At 44.9% G+C, this 20,238-nt stretch overlaps 1 protein-coding gene across 2 annotated transcripts; it reads right to left on the bottom strand.

Annotated features, from left to right (window-relative positions):
• Nucleotides 1–1,921: 1,921 nt before the first annotated feature.
• On the bottom strand, nt 1,922–18,130 carry LOC147628099 (amino acid transporter AVT1I-like). Of its 2 annotated transcripts, none has more exons than XM_086813117.1 (12): nt 17,862–18,130; nt 17,343–17,668; nt 4,338–4,558; nt 4,150–4,173; nt 3,857–4,037; nt 3,481–3,700; nt 3,233–3,368; nt 3,118–3,137; nt 2,793–2,947; nt 2,658–2,701; nt 2,506–2,568; nt 1,922–2,417 (listed from the first exon to the last, which is right to left on the bottom strand). In XM_086813117.1, exons 1-12 carry the CDS (start codon nt 18,017–18,019, stop codon nt 2,277–2,279), a joined length of 1,689 nt encoding a protein of 562 aa, XP_086669243.1. In that variant the 5' UTR covers nt 18,020–18,130; the 3' UTR covers nt 1,922–2,276. The 2 variants fall into 2 exon arrangements, with proteins under 2 accessions (XP_086669243.1, XP_086669244.1); XM_086813118.1 differs by having other exon boundaries at nt 4,338–4,540.
• Nucleotides 18,131–20,238: the final 2,108 nt, after the last annotated feature.

Raw genomic sequence — 20,238 nt, 5'->3', positions numbered from 1 at the left:
TGGGGGCCAAGGTAATAAGTGTGTGTGAACATAGGCAAGAGTATATAACATAACTATGAGTCCTAATTGTACATAACTCATAATCACCTTTTGATATTACTAATCAAGTCTTGCTTAGCAAGATTTCATGGAGAACTCTCCCATGTCAACAAGGACATCCACGTAAATAGGGAGGTCTACATGTCTCTAGACTTCACGTTAATGAATCTCCCTCTCTCTTCCTTTCTTTCGGTGTTGCTGATACATATAGCTACATGGTAGATGATGATCATGATGGTCATTCGTGGAGAAGTCGAGGATGGTTGGATGGTGTTGGTCATGATTTTGGTGTTGATGATATATATGGCTACATGGCAGATGATGATCATGATGGTCATTCATTGGGAGCATTCCATGAGTCATGGTGTGACAGAATTGGATCCTTGGAGGATATGTGTTGGGCATGTTGAATTCCACCAAACCTATCTTATGGCATTCCAAACCTATATTTTTTCAGAAAATTTTTAGCAATTAATTTTGCCAAAATATCATTGATATGACTGTGATTTTGATAAGAATACCATACTGAGAAAGGGTATCATTGGAGCCTCTTCTATCAGAAGCAAATTTTCTTTTGGTGAAAAAGAAATTGAGGAGAGCATGACAAATGCATGTCAGGATAACACAATGCTCATGATTTACAAATCCATGTCTGAAGAAATTCAATTAGGTAATTTGTCATGCTACAAGATGCATGCACTGGATGCAAATAAGTTGTGTGAATCTCAACGAAAATAGTCGGGGATAGGTCTGCCGTTTAGTTTCCATGTTGCAGAAAATGCTCTCTCATGCCCTTCAAAACATGTCGAGGTAGAAAGGGCTTCAAGGAAGCCTTTGGCCATTATGCTTTTGGATTTTGAGAAAGCCTATGATCGAGTGGATTGGGATTTTTTGGAGGGTACGGTGCTAAGGCTTGGTGTCCCATGTACTCATTGTTAGAAGTTAGTCCCTTCAATTGTTTTAATCTATGTTTGCAATTTGTAGCTCACATTGGAGCTTGGTGATTATTCATTTGACGGCAAGGAATTGTTATTGCACCAATTCTGGTGATTATTCATTTGACCGCAAGGAATTGTTATTGCACCAATTCGGTTAGAAGATTCCACGCTAAAGTAAAATTGTAAGTCTTTCTCTTAGCGGTTCATTCTTTGTTATGTCGACAGTGAATTGAATAATTAGTCTTTGTTATGTTGCCCATGTTCAACGTAGGTCTATGAAAAAGGGTTTAAGTGCGGTAGAGGCAATTATGCAAGAGCCAACATATAACGACTGTATGACATATGTTAGATGTTAGGTTATAGTGCAACCTGATGCTCATTCTTGTGGCTGTCGGGTTTGTTTAAATGCAAGGCGGATGCCAATGTCGTCATTTAATCTGGGATCTGACGATGAGGCAGACTTACCTTTTGTTATATGCCATAACAAACATTTTGACCTCATCAAAGTTCACCGCTTGAAAACCAATTAAAGATATCCAAAAAGCTTCTTGCGTCATTGTGCAAGATTTGTGAGATTGCAGAATCGAGAATAAAAACCCTACATTGCAAATCACTAGGGTATGCACCTACAATCATAATAAAGAAGTTAGAATACAATACACCGAGAAAGGCGAGCGAAATTGCAGTGGTAAGATTTGAGGTGCACTATAAGGCGACATGATATAAGCAAAGCCTCTAGTATAAAGAAAACCTTTGGATGGTGCTACTTGTGTTGTGTTGTGACACACTCAGTTCAAATATAACATAAAGCAAGCCTTCGGTTGGTGCCAGCTGATTGCTTTGTGACGCAGTCAGTTAGTACACTACAAAAAGCAGCAATATATTATTAAACATGTAGATAAACCACTTAACTTACTTCAAAGATATATATCAGAGTCATTTCATTCTAAAATATAATATACATATCTGTTTCATTCCATCAAACTGACATGATAGAAAGACCGCAGTCGTTTTGCAAAGCCTCTCATATTGTTTACTTCGTGTGTACTTTGATTTTGACAAATTACACAATCGAAGAATTGAGGTAGCAGCACATTTGTTGTCCTTATTATTAGTAAGAACGTCAATAAGGTTGTACTTGATCCAACTCTCACTCCTCTCTCTAGCGACCAAAGTTTGTCGGCTCTACGTTATACTCTGCCAGCGCCAAACAACAACAATGCGCCCAATATATTGTAGTGTATATATCCTCCTCTATATCTCATTCTCATATCAAAATTGTGCTCAGGTTCCTCGCACTCAAAAAACTTTCCTCATAAAAACATTTTCCGCATCGCTAGTTTCAATATCTACTTGTTGATATATCTTCATTATAGAGGAATACATCCCAACCAAGCCAGTGATTACGCCAATGCTTATCACAATGACACAAGTCACAATCTGCATTTACAAAGAAACAAAGCCATCATTTACTCTCCTTACTAGCGTCAATCTTTTGATTTTGCAAAAGTCTAAAAGATATTCATACCTGAACTTTGGTTGCCTTCTTCTTGTAGATCATCAAGAAGCACGCACAAGGTAGGATGACAGTCTGTGCACCAAATTAAGGCCAAGAAATTAACTTTAATCAGAGTAGTTCATCTAATTAGCTGGGGTCAACATTGTGTTGATAAAACTTACCACAAGCATGCTCAGTACAGAACCAATGAAAGACATCATGTAGGCTGTGGAGACATCAGACGATTCACAAATTAGGCACAATATATTCTTTGACCTGATCCATGAAACGTCGTATAAAAGCAAGTATCAGCTTACCAAAGAAAGGAACTCGTGTTGCCACGCATAGCGTGGATATAACAAGGAGTGTCCGAAGTGTGATTGTTAGGGCCCTTTTTCCACAAGCTCCCAGATTCTTTGTCGGTGCGAGTTCTTCCAAGCCATTAGCAATGGGAGAGATTATGAGAGCAAACGTGAGACTCGATCGTTAAGGATGCCAATTAATACTATATTATGCTGCTGCTGCAGTACTTATATAGTATGAGAGAAAACTATATGTATTAATCAAATGCTATGATCGTATCGTTAGCTGGCTGCATCGTCGAAAGGAAAAGGCATACTTTAGCTAGCATTGAAAGGATATTTTGTAAACGGATTCAAGATCTGCAAGACAAATATAATATTGTGATCAATGATGATTTGTGATTAAGCGTTTCAATTTCTCGTTTAATGATGAGGCAATAAAGCATTGAGCTTACCGTGGTAAAAAGTGCTACATAGGACGCTCTATAGTCCTTTGGAAGGTTAAGTGTTATCTGCGAGAGCGTTTGGTCACCAAACATGCGAAATCCCACAACTGCCATGGTCGTGTAGAAGAGGGTGCAAATGATAAAGCTGCACTAGATCACGTGGAAAACATCAGAGGCTGTATTTTGTGGTTTTAAGCGCATGTGCACGCGTGCGCATGTGCGTGTGCGTGTGTGAGAGGGAGAGGGAGAGCATGTACCTCACTAGGAGTACGATGGTGTATCTGCTCTTGTTCTTCATGGAGGCGTAGATGTTGGGGAAGACTGCATGGCCTGAATAGCAAAACCCATACACCCCAACCGCCAAGGGGAGATCTCTCCAATTCACCAAAGCGCTGGCTTTGGCAAAACCCACTCCATCCACGGCTCCGACCCAGATCACCAGGAACAGCACCACGCAGGTTGTGAGGACACCCATGACTGCAATCGTGGACGTGCATGTCCGTCCGGCTAGTTAGGATCATTCATTTATAGTAGCAGCAAAAACGAAACAGTGCGATCTCATGTACTTAGCACTTTAAGTGTTCTATTAAAATTAGTTGTTCGATTGAAGTGCATGGTACTGATGGAGCTCACATGAGAGGGCCGATAGCCAATTGAGATTTTCAAGCCACACCGTTGGCAAGACCACTATCGTGGCCAAAATGGCAAACGTTGCATGGGAACCCACATTAACGCCACCCCAGCTGAATTGGAAAGACGGGAAAATCTTGGAGAGATTGTCCCCCTCTAGTATCAGAAACTCCACGCAGTACGACTGCAAATTAATTTCCAAGGCCCAGTGCATTATAATTGTAGCAGCAGCACTGAGAAGACCCTCAAATGATCATTTAAATTAAAATCGTGTTAGGATAGATTGGAGAACTTACATAAAGCTCGGCATATAACACGATCTGCAACAAGAAGCATCAAAGAAAATTCAGTAATTTAGCTGTTTGGCGTGTAGTAAAAACCATTATTATAATGAATGAATGAAAGGGGATGTAACTCCCAATAATAACATTATTAAAGCTCCCCTCTCTGAGGGTTGGGATTAGGTAGGTGGTGAGAAACCTACGGAGATGAGGGTGCGACCAATCTTGCCGAAGGCGATTTGGCCGATGTCCGGATAGGAGGTGAGGGTGCCCTGGGGCTTGCTGTCCATGCACTTGCGGAGGAGGTGGCCAGTGTAGCAGCACACCACTGCGAACAAGCCCAGTACTAGCAGCCCCACCCACCCTCCCTCCTTCACTGCGTACGGGCATGATAGCAGCCCAATGCCTGCCATCACGTTCACGCCTGCATGTCATGTCCATCCACACCCAAAATATTACTTCTACATTCTTCTACAAAATAAAAATTCAAACAACTCATCATCATCATCCAGCTCTACAGCTAGGCTTTCTTTTTCTTCATACGATTCTATCTAAATACACCTATTATTATTCTGTCAGGACCGGCCGGCGGGCTGACTTTGAATTATGTAAATTTTAAATTCAAAATTAATCAATGAACTTTAGAGAATATTTTAAAATATGAGAGAGAGAGAGAGAGAGAGAGAGAGAGAGAGAGAGAGAGAGAGCAAAGAGAAAGAGATACCATAGAGAATAATAGAAGGGAAGATGGGATGGGACAAGCGGACAGTTAGAGAAAGCGCAAAGCTTTTAATGGGTGGGTAGTAGAGAGAGATTTCACAATAGTAAATACCCCCCCACATTTTTAAAATTTCGTTGGTATATCTTTATCTTTGCCTTTAGAGTCTCGACATTCTGTCAAAACCCGCAATCTCTCCGAGAGGGGAACCTGCAAAACAGCCATGAAACGCAAGACAAAGCAACAAACCCTAACCCTAGAAAGCAAAGCGGAAGAAACATATCTGGGTGTAGGCATACTCGCCACCCAACCATGACAGCCATGAGCGAGGCTCACAATCTTGGCTGTCCCCACCGAGCCACGAGCTAGAGCGGCATGCCCTTGCGAGTGTCCTGCCACCGTTCCCCCTCCAGTGTCTCATACCACCAGGGGTTGTCCCCCCCAAGAACGATGGCCTACTGCACGATGGATCTCTTCGCTCCACGCGCTCTGCAGTCCTGTGCTCCATCCGTCGGTGTGTGTCCAACTGGTACCCCTCCCCACAATATATAGGGAAGGAACACCCAAAAAGCACACAGTGTCAATAGCGGACCAAAAAGCACATGTTGTTGCACACAACATATCACACTCTAGCTCGCCAATCTGCCTGCCCCTAGCGTGCACATGACATACTCCCCTTCCTCAAAAGAGCTCACTCTTGAGCTCAAGAAAAAGAACTCAAAGAGAAGTTGTCACATTCGCAACACTAGAGAAACACCCTCTATTGGTTGAAACCAATAGTCTCAAGGACAATCCGACTAAGAGATCGACCTGCTCAAATAACATGACATTAGCGTCAATTCCTAGTTACAAAAGCCAAATCCAGAGCAAATGGATCATCTAGTGAAACATGCGAAAGCTTCGAGGTAGATCAGTAACTTCAATGCATGGAATAAGCATAACAAATTTGCTAAATCTATCAACTATAGTCAAGCACTGAGTGTTACACTTACCCGGACTGGGAGGCAGATTCATGACAAAATCCATCGATATATCTTGGAAAGGTCCCTCGGGAATTGGTAAGGGCTGTAAGAACCCTATCTTCTTCCCACGAGGAGCTTTCACCTTTTGACAAATGTCACATTGTTGCACATGTGCAAACACATCTCGCCTCATCTTTGACCAATAATATTGCCATTCTAACTTCTCCAAAGTCGAATTCATGTCCCAATGACCACCAATAACGCTGTCATGGGCGTCATGGAGAAGAACTACCCTGAACGACTTCATGACACACAGTCGGCCTTTGTAGAAAAGCCAACCATCGCGTACCAAAAAGTAGCATGGTCCCGTGGCATCCACTACCTGTTCCCAGTGTGTATCGAATTCCTCGGAATCCGCATACGTGTGCTTCATGTCGTCTAGTCCCGTACCAACAAGGTCGAGTCTAGTGGTCTGAATCAAAGTCACCTGTCTCTTCCGGCTCAAAGCATCAACCATTGGATTGGCCTTTCCTGGAAGGTACTCAATCATACCACCAAATTGCTAGAATATCTGACTCCAGCGGTGCTATCAGTCACTCCATTGTGCACTTGGCATAGTCTAGATCCAGTGTAATGCCTAATGATCCGTGCGAACCTCAAATTCCCAGCCATAAAGGAAATGTTTCCAATGTTTCAAGGCCTGAATAACTGCGAGGAGTTCCTGATCGTAGACCGAGTAATTCTTTTCCGCGGGCAGTAACTTACGAGACATGTAGCCTACTGGATGGCCATTCTATTGTAATACACCTCCAATTGCGATGTTACTCACATCGGTGATCACTTGGAATGGTTCGTCCCAAGAGGCAAGCGCTAGACAAGACTCTGCTGACAAAGCTACCTTGAGGTTCTTAAATGCCTCCAACGCTCGTGGAGTCATTCGAATCTGCTGCCTTTTAGTCTTAACACCTTTTAGTATATCAGTGAGATCCGCCGAGAGGTCAAAAAACTTGTATATGTGGGTGGAGTATGCCTGGCATATACCCACAAAGGATCTGATGTCATAAGCAGTCTGTGGTACTTCCCAATTGACAATCTCAGCCACCTTGGCAAGATCAAGTCGAATGTCTTCTGTACTAATTATATATCCAAGGTAATGAACCTCGAACAAATAAAATTCAGACTTCTTCTCATTGACATAGAGCTTGTTGCTTTCCAGCAACTTCATGACTTTCTCCACATTAATGTCATGCTGCTCAATAGTAGCTGAAAATACCAGTATGTTATCCAGAAATATGAACACACACTTTTCAATCAATTTCCCGAAATACCCGCATCATGATGCGGTTGAATGTGGCTAGGACGTAATTCAAGCCAAAAGGCATGACCACAAATTCATAGTGGGCCCATTCCGTACGGAAGGCTGTCTTGGGGATGTCACCCTCAACAATCCTCACCTGGTGGTACCCACTCTTCAAATCGAGTTTGAAGAACACCTTAGCCCCATTCAGCCTCTCAAGAATATAGTCTATTCGAGGCATCTGGAATCTACTCTTGATAGTCAGCTTATTGAGTGCACGATAATCGACACACAATCGAGAAGACCCATCCTTCTTCTTGACAAACAGAATTGGTGCTACAAATGGCGACACACTTGGACGGATAAAGCCAAATTGCAACAATTCTTGGAGTTGGCGGTCCAACTCCAATTCCATTGCCTTGGAAAGGCGATATAGAAACTTGCTTGGGGGTTTCGAGCCTGGGAGGAGGTCAATCTTGTTGTCCTTCGGTCTAGACGGGGGGAGCTAGGGAAGGAGATTGTCCCGAAGAAAAATCTTCTGGAACTTTTCATGGAGAGCCAAATACTTCTCGAAAGCACTAGCCACCGTCTGGACAGTCTGGATGTAAATCATCGCACAATGTGCGCCTTTCCTGATTGCTCGTTTAGCCTACAAGTGGCTTATAAGCAGAAAGTTCGAGATTCCTAGCTCACACTTAATGGTCACTAGGGCATTGGACACATTCCGGCTAATCTGGAAAGTTTGCTTGTCCCACTTGACATCAAGAAGGAACTCGTGAAACCAATGAATGCCCAAGATTATGTTTGCTCCTACAAGAGGAGCAACCATAAAATCACGCACAAACTCTATGCCTTGAATGACTAATTTAGCACCTAGAGCTTCAAACTTGATGCTCGTCGTCATGCCTGTGCTAGAACCCTCAACTTGCTTGTCCACCGAAGTCAGGACGAAACGGGCACGCCGAGCTGCCTATTCCGTGACATCCTCCGTGTTGCCGGTTTCAAACAAGACAACGACTCTCTGGCCACCTATGTAGCCAAAGGTCTTGAGCAATTCATTGCGCTCATACTCCTGGTCATGGGCGCCCTTCTGCTTATCTTCGAGCTCCCGGCTAATGATTGCTTCAACTGAAGCATCGGGATCCGAAGAACTAGGGATAGCCACTGCGGTCTATGTGGGAGTTGGGCTCACCACTGAAGCCGTGGAGGCTTGGGTGGTGGTCGGTGGAGTGGAAGTCTTCTTAGGACACTCCCGAGAAGTGTGTCCTTTTGTATGACAAAAGAAACACCTACCGTCCTTCTTGTACTGAGCGATCTCCTCAACACTCAACTTACCACCGGTCTTGCCTGCCTGAGCTTTTTGGTCTGGAGTAAGCTTGGACGCATTGGTCAAGTTCTTGGAGCCAGAGGCTCCCGTGCTCTGTCCTGGGAAAGACCTCATCTAATTCTGGCCTTTTTCCTCCGAGGTGTTAGCCTTGGGAGTAGCAGGTTGGGAAGTCTTGAGCTTTCCGCCATTGTGCTTCATTTCAGCACTTTGCGCAAGCGAGAGTGTGTCTTCGAGTGTGTCTTCAAAGGTGGCTGGCCTAAACATTCGCACCTCCCACTGGATTTGTGTGTCAAGGCCATAAAGGAATTGGCCTTTCTTGTCCTTATCAGATAAGCCCAACTGCAAACATAAGTTGGAAATTTTATTGGCAAACTGAAGGACTAGTTGCGCGTTTTGATGCGCTCCCCTAAACTCGTCTTCGAGTCGCTCAAGGTAATGGGGAGGTAGAAACCGCTACTTAAGATCGAGGACAAACTCGTCCCAAACATACGCTACCATACCTAATCTGGTGTGGGCATAAGCCCACTGGATCCACCAAGGAATGGCCTCACCTTCCAAGTACCAACTAGCTAAGATCACCCTGTCAGCATCACTTTTTTGAACTGCGGCAAAGTAAGCTTCAAATTGATGCAACCATGAATAAAGAGTTGTGGGGTCGAGTTTACCATTATACTTACTGAAGTTCATTTTCTCGGGAAAATGACTTGAGGAAGCCGCTGGTGTCAGTCTTGTGTCCAAAGCCGCAAGGTATCATTCATGTTCCACGCGTCACATGGCGTCGTCTTCACATTGTCGAATCTCCATTGCACACATCTGTAACTCAAGCATCGAGCTCAGCTACGGTCATGACCCTTCGAAAGGGTCCCTTTGTAGAGGATCTAGAATCTGGGAAACACAAGGAGAGGGAGGAGGAGACGGAAAAAGAGGAGCTGGAGAAGGGGTGCGCTCTTCCAAAGCCAATATCTGCGCCTTCTGCTCTTCGAATTTGGTACCCTGTTCTACGATTGCTCGCATCATCTTTTGGAACATCTCTGGTACACTCATGCCTAATGCCCTAGATGGACTGCCTGGTGCACTTCGGTCCCAAGGTTGTTGTTCTCTCTCGTCGTCGTAGCTCGCTATAACAAGAAAACGCACTACCTTTCTGGAGCGCAATCTAACCATCCACTGTGTGTGGGGGACTTCCGAAGGCTTCCGAAGGCTGAAAACCAACCGTCCTTCGAGGGACAAGAGTCACTCCGAAAGGGGGTGGCACAAGCGAGAAAAAAATTCTGGTTTTTTCTTCTTCTTTTTCTTGCTGAATCTTTACACTTGAAGTAAGCTCTGATACCACTGTAACATGCGGAAGCTTCGGGGTAGATCGGTAACTTCAATGCTCAGAAATCAGCAATCGTTCACGACGAAAATAACGCACAAAACTGAAAGTAGATGTGCAAAAAATAGAGAGAGAGAGAGAGAGAGAGAGAGAGAGAGAGAGAGAGAGAGAGAGAGTGTCATGTGCACAGTGTGTATCTACCGTGTGCTATACGCATGCAAGACTAGTTTCGAGGCTTGGGGAAGCTTGGAACTAGGCAGGCTGATTGACGAGCTAAGTTAGGGGAATACTAACGGGCGGGCACCCAAGTATGGACGGGCGGGCGGCCAAGTGTGGACGCTCGATGACCGGCCAAGAGCCTATAAAAGGGTGGCCAAGGTTAGTTATTGATTATAGAGAGTCTCGCGAGTTTGTGAGAGCTCTATGGTTTTGGAGCCTGGATCTAGTGCAGACGTGCACTTGCTTTGTGCAGCCGACGTCGACAGCAGTCTCGAGGCCCGCGAGGGCAGCTTCGTGGCGGTATGGGACGTCGCGAGGAGGAGATTGGTCGGTACGTCAACCTAGTTAGCTCAGCTCGAGGCTCGGTGGGGACAGCCAAGACTGTGGGCTTGCCCACGGCTGTCATGGTTGGGAGGTGAGTCAGGCCTGCACCCCCTTGCTTGTTTGTTTGTTCGTTTGTTTGCAGGATTCGAGTTTCGAACCAAGATCGATCACGAGGGGATCCGTGGGGATTTGACAGTGGTATCAGAGCATACCTCGTGAACGAGCAAGTCGGTAGGTAGAGAAGAAGAGGTCGAAGAACGGTATGTGTTAAAAAAAGCTTGCTGTTTTTTTCTGTGCATACTGCAGTTTTCAGATTGGTATGTGTTTTTTCTTCATCAAAGAAACCCATGTTGATGTGAGATGGTAGTTAGTAAGGGTTGTTTAAATGCAAAGAAGAGTCGTGTTTGTGCAGTCGCATGAGAGAAAACAGAAAAAAAGAAAAAAAAAGCATGATGCTTTTCGTCGCTTTTTGTCGAACGAGAGAGAGAGCGTGTGAAGCGAACGCTGTACTGCTGGTCATGTGCGTTGGCCGGGTGCTGTACGATGCTACGGGGTGTTGAGGGCGCAGGGTATGGACGGCCAGGGCCAGTCGGCTAGCAGGCGCCTAGGCTTGCGTGGCCAGGCCTGCCAAGCCAGGCGGCCAGGCTAGCGCAGCCAGGCGGGCCAGGCCGGCGCCCAAGGCAAGGCGGGCTGATGCCCAGGCCAAGCCAGCGCCCAGACCACACACAACAGACTGGCGAGGCGCATGCTGGCGGACAAGCTGGCGCAGGCGCTCGAGCGACGGTGCAGTCGACGGCAAGCTGGCGTGGCGCCGGCGGCAGGAGAGCTAGCGAAAGCAGCTCTGCAGGTGACGTCAGCAGTCCACGATGGCAGCCCGGCGGGTTAATCCAGGAGGAGAAGAAAAAAAAAACAAAGGAAAGCTTTCGTTTTTAGCTTTCGTTTTTTTTAAGAGTTTAAAATTTTCTAAGTTTTAAAAGACCCTCCTCCGAAGTTTAAAGGTGTTTATTTTTTTTAAGAAAAAAGAATACATATATATATATATATATATATATATATATATATATTCAAGAAAAAAAAACACAAAAGCAAAACAAAAGCTAAGCTTAGCTTTTGAAGATTTTTTGGCTTTTGGGAAACCTTTATAAACCCCCTGTAGTAGGCTTCTTGCCACACATCTCTCAAGTTCTCAAGTTTTCAAGCTCTCAAGCTCTCAAGTTCGCTCGCACTTTCATTGTGCAAAGATCGAATTTTCTCTCCACGTACCCTCTTCACGATGTCGACCCAAGAATCAGAGTTGGAGCCCCTCGTGGAATGCGAAGGCTTGCCGGCTACGGAAGTATGACCGAGTTCAGAAGGTTTTGGACTGGCCTACACCACGAACAGTGAAACAACTTCGTTCTTTTCTCGGTTTTGTTGTTTTTCTTCGGAAATCTGTACGGGAGTACTCTCAGCTCACACTACTGATGACCGACTTATTGAAAGGTCGTGGACGTAAGTCAAATCAGCCTATCACTTGGAATAACGATTTCGATATGGCCTTCAGACTTTTGAAAGATAAAGTCAAGGAAGCACCTATCTTAGCATTGCCTGATCCTAGTCGGCCTTATGTTCTTGAAACTGATGCCAGTGACTATGCTATCAGGGCTGCTTTATTTCAAGATGGTAGACCGGTTGCTTTTGAAAGTAAAAAGCTAGACGACACTCAATCTCGTTGGCCAACCGTTGAGAAGGAGCTTTATGCTGTGATTCATGCTCTCAAGGTTTGGAGACATTATTTATATGGCTCTCAGTTTGTGGTATTGATTGATCATCAGTCAATCAAGTGTGTGTGTGATGCGGATGATTTGAGAGGCAGGAAAGCTCGTTGGGCAGAGTTAATGCAAGATTTTGATTTTGAGATCCGTTATCGGAAAGGGTCCATGAATAATATTGCTGATGCACTTAGTCGGATTAGAGAGGTGAATACTTTGTCGTTCACCGAGATTTCTACTAACTTATTTCAGTCATTGAGAGGGCTTTGCAGGACTGATAGTTATTTTGGTCCATTTTGGCAGAAGATCCAGGACGGGAGCTCATTGATTGACCAAGACTCGGTGACTGAGCAGTCTACTATTCAGGCTGCAGGAGGTCAGTGGATGATTCGGAATGGTTTGCTATTCCGTAATGACAAAATTTGTGTACCACAGATCCCAGACATTAGGTCCAAGATTCTTAAGGAGTGTCACAACGCCCCTTCTGCTGGACACCCTGGGGTACACAGGACACTATCATTAGTGAAGCACACTTTTTATTGGCCGCAGATGAAAGGGTATGTAGAAGATTATGTTCTCAAGTGTCAAATTTGTCAGGCAAATAAGCTGAATACTTTAGACAGGCTGGGTTGTTGCATCCTTTGCAAATCCCAGGTAATAAATGGGAAAGTATTTCCATGGATTTTATTACCGGATTGCCAAGAACACATCACGGCCACGATTCTATTTGGGTTGTGATAGATCGCTTGACAAAAATGGCTAGATTTTTACCGACCCGGAAGACTATTACAGCTACACAATTAGCTCGGCAGTTTATCGAGCAATTGTTTAGACTGTACGGGTTACCGCAGGACATAGTCAGTGATAGGGACTCTAAGTTTACGAGTGACTTTTGGAAACTTGTTTTTGAGAAGTTGGAAACAACTTTGAATTTGAGTTCCTCTGATCATCCTCAATCTGATGGCCAGACTGAAAGAGTGAATCAGATTTTGGAGGATATGCTTCGAGCATATGTATCCAAAAGACAGAGTTCATGGGAGGATTATCTTCCTATGTTAGAATTTGCATATAACAGTACTAAGCATACGAGTACAGGGTTTAGTCCTTTCATGCTTATGTATGATTTTCAACCTAGATCACCTGTTACAGTAGGATTCTCAGGACTTCAGCATGATGCAACACGTAATTTTTTGCAAGATATGCAGGAAATGTTACAAGTTGCAAAGGAATCTATTAGAAGTGCTCAAGACCGAGACAGGTTTTATTCTAATAGACATCGTTCACCTAGAGAGTTCTCTGAAGGAACGATAGCGTATTTGCGAGTTCTGAAAGATTCCGAGACTTTGCGGACAGGTAGATCTCCGAAATTATCCCCTAGATACTGTGGACCATTTCGTGTTACACGACGGATTGGTTCAGTTGCATATGAATTGGATTTGCCTTCTCATGGGACCTACATGCCTACCCAGATGTCTGGCATCTGGTTGCTAACCAAACACACAGAACAATTGACATCATTCCAGAGGGAGACTCACAGCGTGGATTCGCACTGCCTCATGTGCAGGACAATGTACACTTGACCTTGGACGCATGTGGAGGACAATTCACACTTGACCTCGGATGCATGGAGTGGAACCTTGGCTGACTCGGCTCACATGGGACTAGTTTTCCAATCCAAGTCCTGCACCTTCTTGCTTAGATATGTCTACATGGCATCCAAGTGCAAGATGCACGTGACATCTGGGTAACTCAAAGTTCACAATGCTACCAGTACCAGAGGTAAGCAACCAATGTCCTAAAGAGTTATCCCGAAACCAAAAGTATCTTCCAATTGACTACCATGCTTTCATCTTGATGTCCTCTATAAATTTGGTCTGGAAAAAACCACAAAACTGGGAAAACCCAGAACCTACTCTGAAGCCTAAACCAAGTGGAACACAACAATCGTATCTTCCCAAACAAGGGAAGAACTGTCTTCTAGAGAAGATCATCAATCTGTACTTCGTCACCTCAGAAGTCTAACTTCCCAAACAGACCTCGGAACATAGTTGCCTGCGGGACGCGTACCGCACCACAGCGACGTAAAGACCGGTATGCAACGAAACGGAGGTACGATACAAGGTCTAGGACGTCTTTTTTTTCCATGACAGCTTCGCTGCAACGTTTCGTACCTGTTCGTACAGTTTCGTACCTGACCGGTACGGTATGATAAAAAAAGATAGTTTTTTGTTGTTTTTTTTTCGTTTTTTTTTTGGCACCCGCCCTTTGCTCGCCGTTTTTTCGCCCCCGCCACTGCCCTTTGCTTAGCCCCCAAGGCAGCAAGGCAACCCGCTTGGACCCCATCTCTCTCTTTCCTCTCTCTCTCTCTCAAGCTCTCTAGGGCCCACTACCTAGGCTCTCTCCCCCTCTCAAGCTCTCTATATCTACTACCTAGGCGCTCTCTCTCTCTCTCTCTCTCTCTCTCTCTCTCTCTCTCTCTCTCGTTGCTTGAGCCCCATCTCTGAGTCTCTAGAGCCTACTACCTAGGCTCTCCCTCCCTCTCTCTCTTTGGCAATGAGGTTTGGACTCCATAGGAAAGGAAAAGCATGGGATCCCTAGTTTGAAAGTACGAAAATTAAAGGAGGGTATGGTGCAATGATTTGTTTCAGGTACTAAAAGAGTAAAGGAGGGTATGGTGCCAAGTATGAAAGTATGGCCCCAGTCTGAAAGTATGAAAAGTAAAGAACAGTATGGTGCCATGATTTGTTTCAGGTACTGAAAAGGTAAAGGAGGGCTCAGGGTATGGTGCCAAGTCTGAAAGTATGGCCAAAATTGTACAAATATCTATTTTCCAAGTGTTTTTTAAAGTGGACCGTACCTCAATTGAACTTATTTTTCAAAATTCAAAACTCCCGTACCGGTACCGTTTTTTCGTACCTGACAACTATGCCTCGGAAAGTCTATGAGTACCTTGGACATGAAAGGAACAACTATTCCAACAGACCTGGTTATGACGCAAGCTAGCATCTATCATAACTGTCTGTATCAAAAGTAAAGTATCTATCCCTCAAAAATGTTGAGATAGCCTTGTTTTTGTAGGCACAGAGTCCGAATGAAGTCTTGACAATCTGGCGTAGCCTCGTAACATGCAATGGATCATAGTGTCCCATACCACCATGATACAACCCATACCCGTGCTACGATTACTACAGCCACTAGTTTGTGGATCTTTCGCGATCTATCAGAAACAATAAATGCCAATGGCTGACCATGTGCCACAAACTGAAAGAACGAACCCCAATCGAGACAAGTGACCAAAACACAGTCCAGGGATTAGACAACATGTGTATGCGCAAAGAAGGCTTCCTTGACCAACGTCCCAGTCGAAGCATCAATCTAAACCCAAAAAATCTTGGAAACCAAAACTTGCTTCCAAAAACTTGTGCGCATAGCGCAAGTTCTTGAATAATCATGAGTCAATAGTCTTAGTATAAGAATAGGCGGGTACACTTGGAATAGCGTGAATATCTATACACACTCCTTGTGAGGGCAAAAGGACGAAAGGAACAAATATACAAGAGATCAAAGCAAAACCACACAGCATGAAATATGTGAGTGAATATATATAATGGTGAGTGCAAATATGTACAAGAGCCCTCTGATATGAGGTGACTCTGAAAAGAAAGACCAGTGCAAAAGAAGAGATGATGTCGGAGCTAAAGCACGGTTGATGACAAAGGCTCGATGCGAGTGTCAAATCCCCACGGATCCCCTCGTGATCGATCTTAGTTCGAAACTCGAATCCTGTAAACAAACGAACAAACAAACAAGCAAGGGGGTGCAAGCCTGACTCACCTCCCAACCATGACAGCCGTGGGCAAGCCCACAATCTTGGCTGTCCCCACCGAGCCACGAGTTGAGCTAACTAGGATGATGTACCGACCAATCTCCTCCTCGCAACGTCCCATACCGCCACGAAGCTGCCCTCGCGGGCCTCGAGATTGCTGTCGGCCTCGGCTGCGTAAAGCAAGTGCACGTCTGCACTAGATCCAGGCTCCAAGACCATAGAGCTCTCACAAACTCGCGAGACTCTCTATATTCAATAACTAACCTTGGCCACCCTTTTATAGGCTCTTGGCCGGTCATCGGGCATCCACGAGAAAACTTCCTTCAGCTGTCAGCCTTGAGCCGTGAGCATCATCTGTGCCCTTGCGTCAAAATCAGCCAAAGAGAGAAACTAACGTGGGAGAGAACGATGGGAAACAAGGTGACAAGACCACGGCAAAGACAACCTTCTGCTGCTTCACATTCTTGGCTCTGTAGAGGGTATGGAGCTTGCTGGCAGGCTGGAAACAGGGCCTGAAGTCAGCCCCTCTGACCTCCCATCTCCTTCCCCCCTTTAGTCTCAATCTAGAGGCCCTAAAGCCATTGTTTTTGAGGCTGAAAACAGTCTCCAGTTGGCTGAAAACAGCCCTCTGCTGTGGCTGAGACACGCTTGTTTTATCTCGCACAAGCTGGCCGATTCTGGGCCTCTCTGACCCTTGTTCTTGGCTGAAAAATAGTCTGCAAGCAGCCTCTGCTGTTTCTTCACATACAAAAATCAACATGAAAAATTTCATGCTTCTTTTTCTCATCCGTCTCAGAGCCACTCCAATACCGCTGTCAAAACCTGCAATCTCTCCAAGAGGGGAACCTACAAAACAGCCATGAAACGCAAGACAAAGCAACAAACCCTAACCCTAGAAGGCAAAGCGGAAGAAACATATATGGGTGCAGGCATACTCACCACCCAACCATGACAGCCATGAGCAAGGCTCACAATCTTGGTCATCCCCACCGAGCTACGAGCCACGAGCAACATGCCCTCACAAGTGTCCTACCACCGTCCTCCGCTGGTGTCTCATACCACCAGGGGTTGTCCCCCCCAAGGACGATGGCCTACTCCACGATGGAGCTCTCCGCTCCATGCGCTCTGCACTCCTGTGCTCCATCCATCGGTGTGTGTCCAACTGGTACCCCTCCCCCGAATAAATAGGGAAGGAATGCCTAAAAAGCACACGCTATCAATAGCGGACCAAAAAGCACATGTCCGTCCACAACATATCACACTCTAGCTCGCCAATCTGCCTGCCCCTAGCGTGCACATGACACATTCCCCACACATTCTCCGCATTAAATGGCTCCTTTATTTTATTCATCGAGATATATATTGAACGGTCCATCAGACATCTGTATATATATATGGATTGAAAGCATTCTAATTTTCTTAGTTAGAATCATAATAACATAGGACTAGAATGATTTGAGTTGTTTTACCATTGAACACCGCTTGCATTAGCGTTGAGTCTCCGGCGCCGGAGGCTGTTGTTGTTGCCGCTAATGTTGCTCCTCCTCCCCGATCTTGTTCATCTTCTTTTATGGATGGAAGGCGAGGGGACAGCGGCTCATGATTGCTGTCGACGAGCAAGGGAGTGGACAAGGATTGCCTACCATCATCCTTAAAATTAGACGCACGCTCTAAATCTAATGATGCACACGGCCTTCTCCTCTTCTTTAAGGTGCTGCCCCATGAAGAAGTAGAGGGTGGGCTAAAAAAACCTGCTTTTGGTGACGCCCCCAGGCTGTAAGCATCCATCGATTGCCTGCAAACCCACCAAATCGATCACATTTAAGCCTTAATACAGCAACCAGATATTGCACCTACCATGAACATGCATGCATGAACACACTAATAAGTCTTGGGAAAGCCAGCATCATAGGAAGCCACCTAACATCGTGAAAAAAAAAAACCATTAATAATAAGTAATTAGAAAGGCTGACAAAATACGTGCATGCCTGTAGCTCCGAGGCCAGAGTTGAGGGGACGAGCGATGGCGGGATGGGCGGCTGCGGGGGGTGGTGTCCAAGCCAGGCAGGGCTCTCTCAATGTCCTCATCGCTGTCATCAGATGAAGAAGACGACGATGCAGACAACAAAGCCTTCTCCTGCTCCATCTCCACCTCTCTTGCACTCTCTCTCACTCGCTTCTCCTCCTCTCTTGTTTGTTTTGCGGTAGAAGAAGCGAGGGTGTCGCCACCTCTTCGTGGGTGATAAATATAGGTAGTATAACCTTCGTGGGTGATAAATACGGATAGTATAACCTTAGGCAAAATAAAAAACTTAGCTAAGGGGATAGTTTTGTGAAGCAAACCTATTTTTTTCAAAAAACCGGCTGCTTATATTAAGAGGTTAGAAAGAGACAGGTTACAACATGTTGAGAACTCTAATGAGACCAATGTACATACAGTTTCGCAGGCCCTGAGCTTTTGCCTTTGACTTTATTGAGAAGTTTCTCTAGCTGTGAAACCAGCTTTTCCCTCTTTTCGTAGTGACTTTCAAAAGGCATAGAGTGCTTTGATGAACACATCCTTGGAGATGACGGCCTCTCTCATCTTCCACAGTTCCTGAATTTGCTGTGTTATCTGATCCACTTGCTTTCTTTTAGCTTTTTCCTACAGCCGATGAAGCTTGGTGTCCAGGTCTTTCAACCGTCTTTGTATGCATCTTTCACCTACATGAATCAAGTTCTCTTTCGGCCTGAAACTGTTAGTATGCATACTATTAAAAATGAAATCAAGTCTATTTAACCACAAGCGCCATAACATTTCAAGACAACCCATAGTTCCAAGGTGCACCCGATGCCTTCTCCAAGTAACAAGTTTTTCCATCCAAGGGTGTAGCCATTCCATAGCTAAATGCACTTGGCCAATGACTCGAAACATTTCTTTGCAATAGGGCAGTGCATGAAAATGTGCAGGTCATCCTCCACCTCCTTGCATCTGTGGCACTTCCCATCCCCTATGTTGAAGGCTTTAAGCTGGGTCCAAATAGCTTTGAACATGACCAACCAAGCTTAAAGTTTGAAGGCTTTAAGCTTGGTCCAAATAGCTTTGAACATGACCAACCAAGCTTGGTCCAAATAGCTTTGAACATGACCAACCAAGCTAGGCACACTTTTTTTGGTTCCACATACTTATGCCATAGCTTATCAAACAGAAAATACCATTGTGCTCTGTCCAGAAGGATTCCCCATCTCTTGTTTAGTGTGCAATGGATAGGATCAGTCCTCTGTTTGGGGGGAATAGGGAGAAGTCCTTTTTGATTCTTCCATTGGAAAGCTTTGTGCACTTGCATATCTTTAATCGAAAGCAGCCAAGTGTCCGATTGGTGCCATAATCTGATTCTTACCCCAATAAGGTCTAATTCTGCATATGAGACATTATAATCTCTGATCAGATCAGCTCTGGACATCCAAGGCACGCTTTTTTTGGTTCCACATACTTATTCCATAGCTTATCAAATAGAAAATACCATTACGCTCTGTCCCAGAAGGATTCCCTCCCATATCTTGTTTAGTGTGCAATGGATAGGATCAGTCCTCTGTTTGGGGGGAATAGAGAGAAGTCCTTTTTGATTCTTCCATTGGAAAACTTTGTGCGCTGGCATATCTTTAATCGAAAGCAGCCAAGTGTCCGATTGGTGCCATAATCTAATTCTTACCCCAATAAGGTCTAATTATTTACTAGCCATAATAATAATTGTGTGAGTGGGGGGAGCTTCTTCCACTTGGGGAATTGTTTGAGCTGGAATTGTTCCAGATTTCTAGTGATCAACCAGGCCCAGTCTTCAAAGGGGTAGAGAAAGCTTCTCAGCACCCACTTGGCAGAGCCATTCTATTAGCTAGATTGGACATGTCTTTGATTCCAAGGCCCCCTTTACCTGTTTCCAAACAACACCATTCCCACCTGCCTTTAGGGATTTTCCTAATCCAGGGGTCCCCTCCCCATAGATAGTTCCTGCATAGCCTTATGAACTGCAATAGATCAGAGTCTGGCGGTCTCCAGCAGCTAAGAAAGTAGATGATAGAAGGGATAATGAAGTGGTTAATTATCATCTTTCTACCCCCCAGGTTTAGATGCATTTTTTGCCATCTGGTAAGTTTCTCTTCCACCTTGTTTAGCACCCACATCCATCTGTGCTTAAGGGTGACCTTGAATCCCATGGGAATGCCCAATAATCTGAAAATTACTCCCTCTTCCAGGACTTTGCAGCCAGTCAGGAGGCTTGTCAATAAGGGTGTCCTGATACCTATTTTTTTATGGTTAATGACTGAGCCAGAAGCCCTGCAGTAAATGTCCAAGCACTCCCAAAAGCACTTAATGCTTAGCTCAGT

Source organism: Cibotium barometz, chromosome 19, assembly GCF_041138505.1.
Source record: "Cibotium barometz isolate CiBa-2024 chromosome 19, ASM4113850v1, whole genome shotgun sequence".
NCBI classification, from domain to species: domain Eukaryota; kingdom Viridiplantae; phylum Streptophyta; class Polypodiopsida; order Cyatheales; family Cibotiaceae; genus Cibotium; species Cibotium barometz.
Note: the sequence above shows the minus strand (reverse complement) of the source record. Positions and strands in the feature narration are given on the sequence as shown.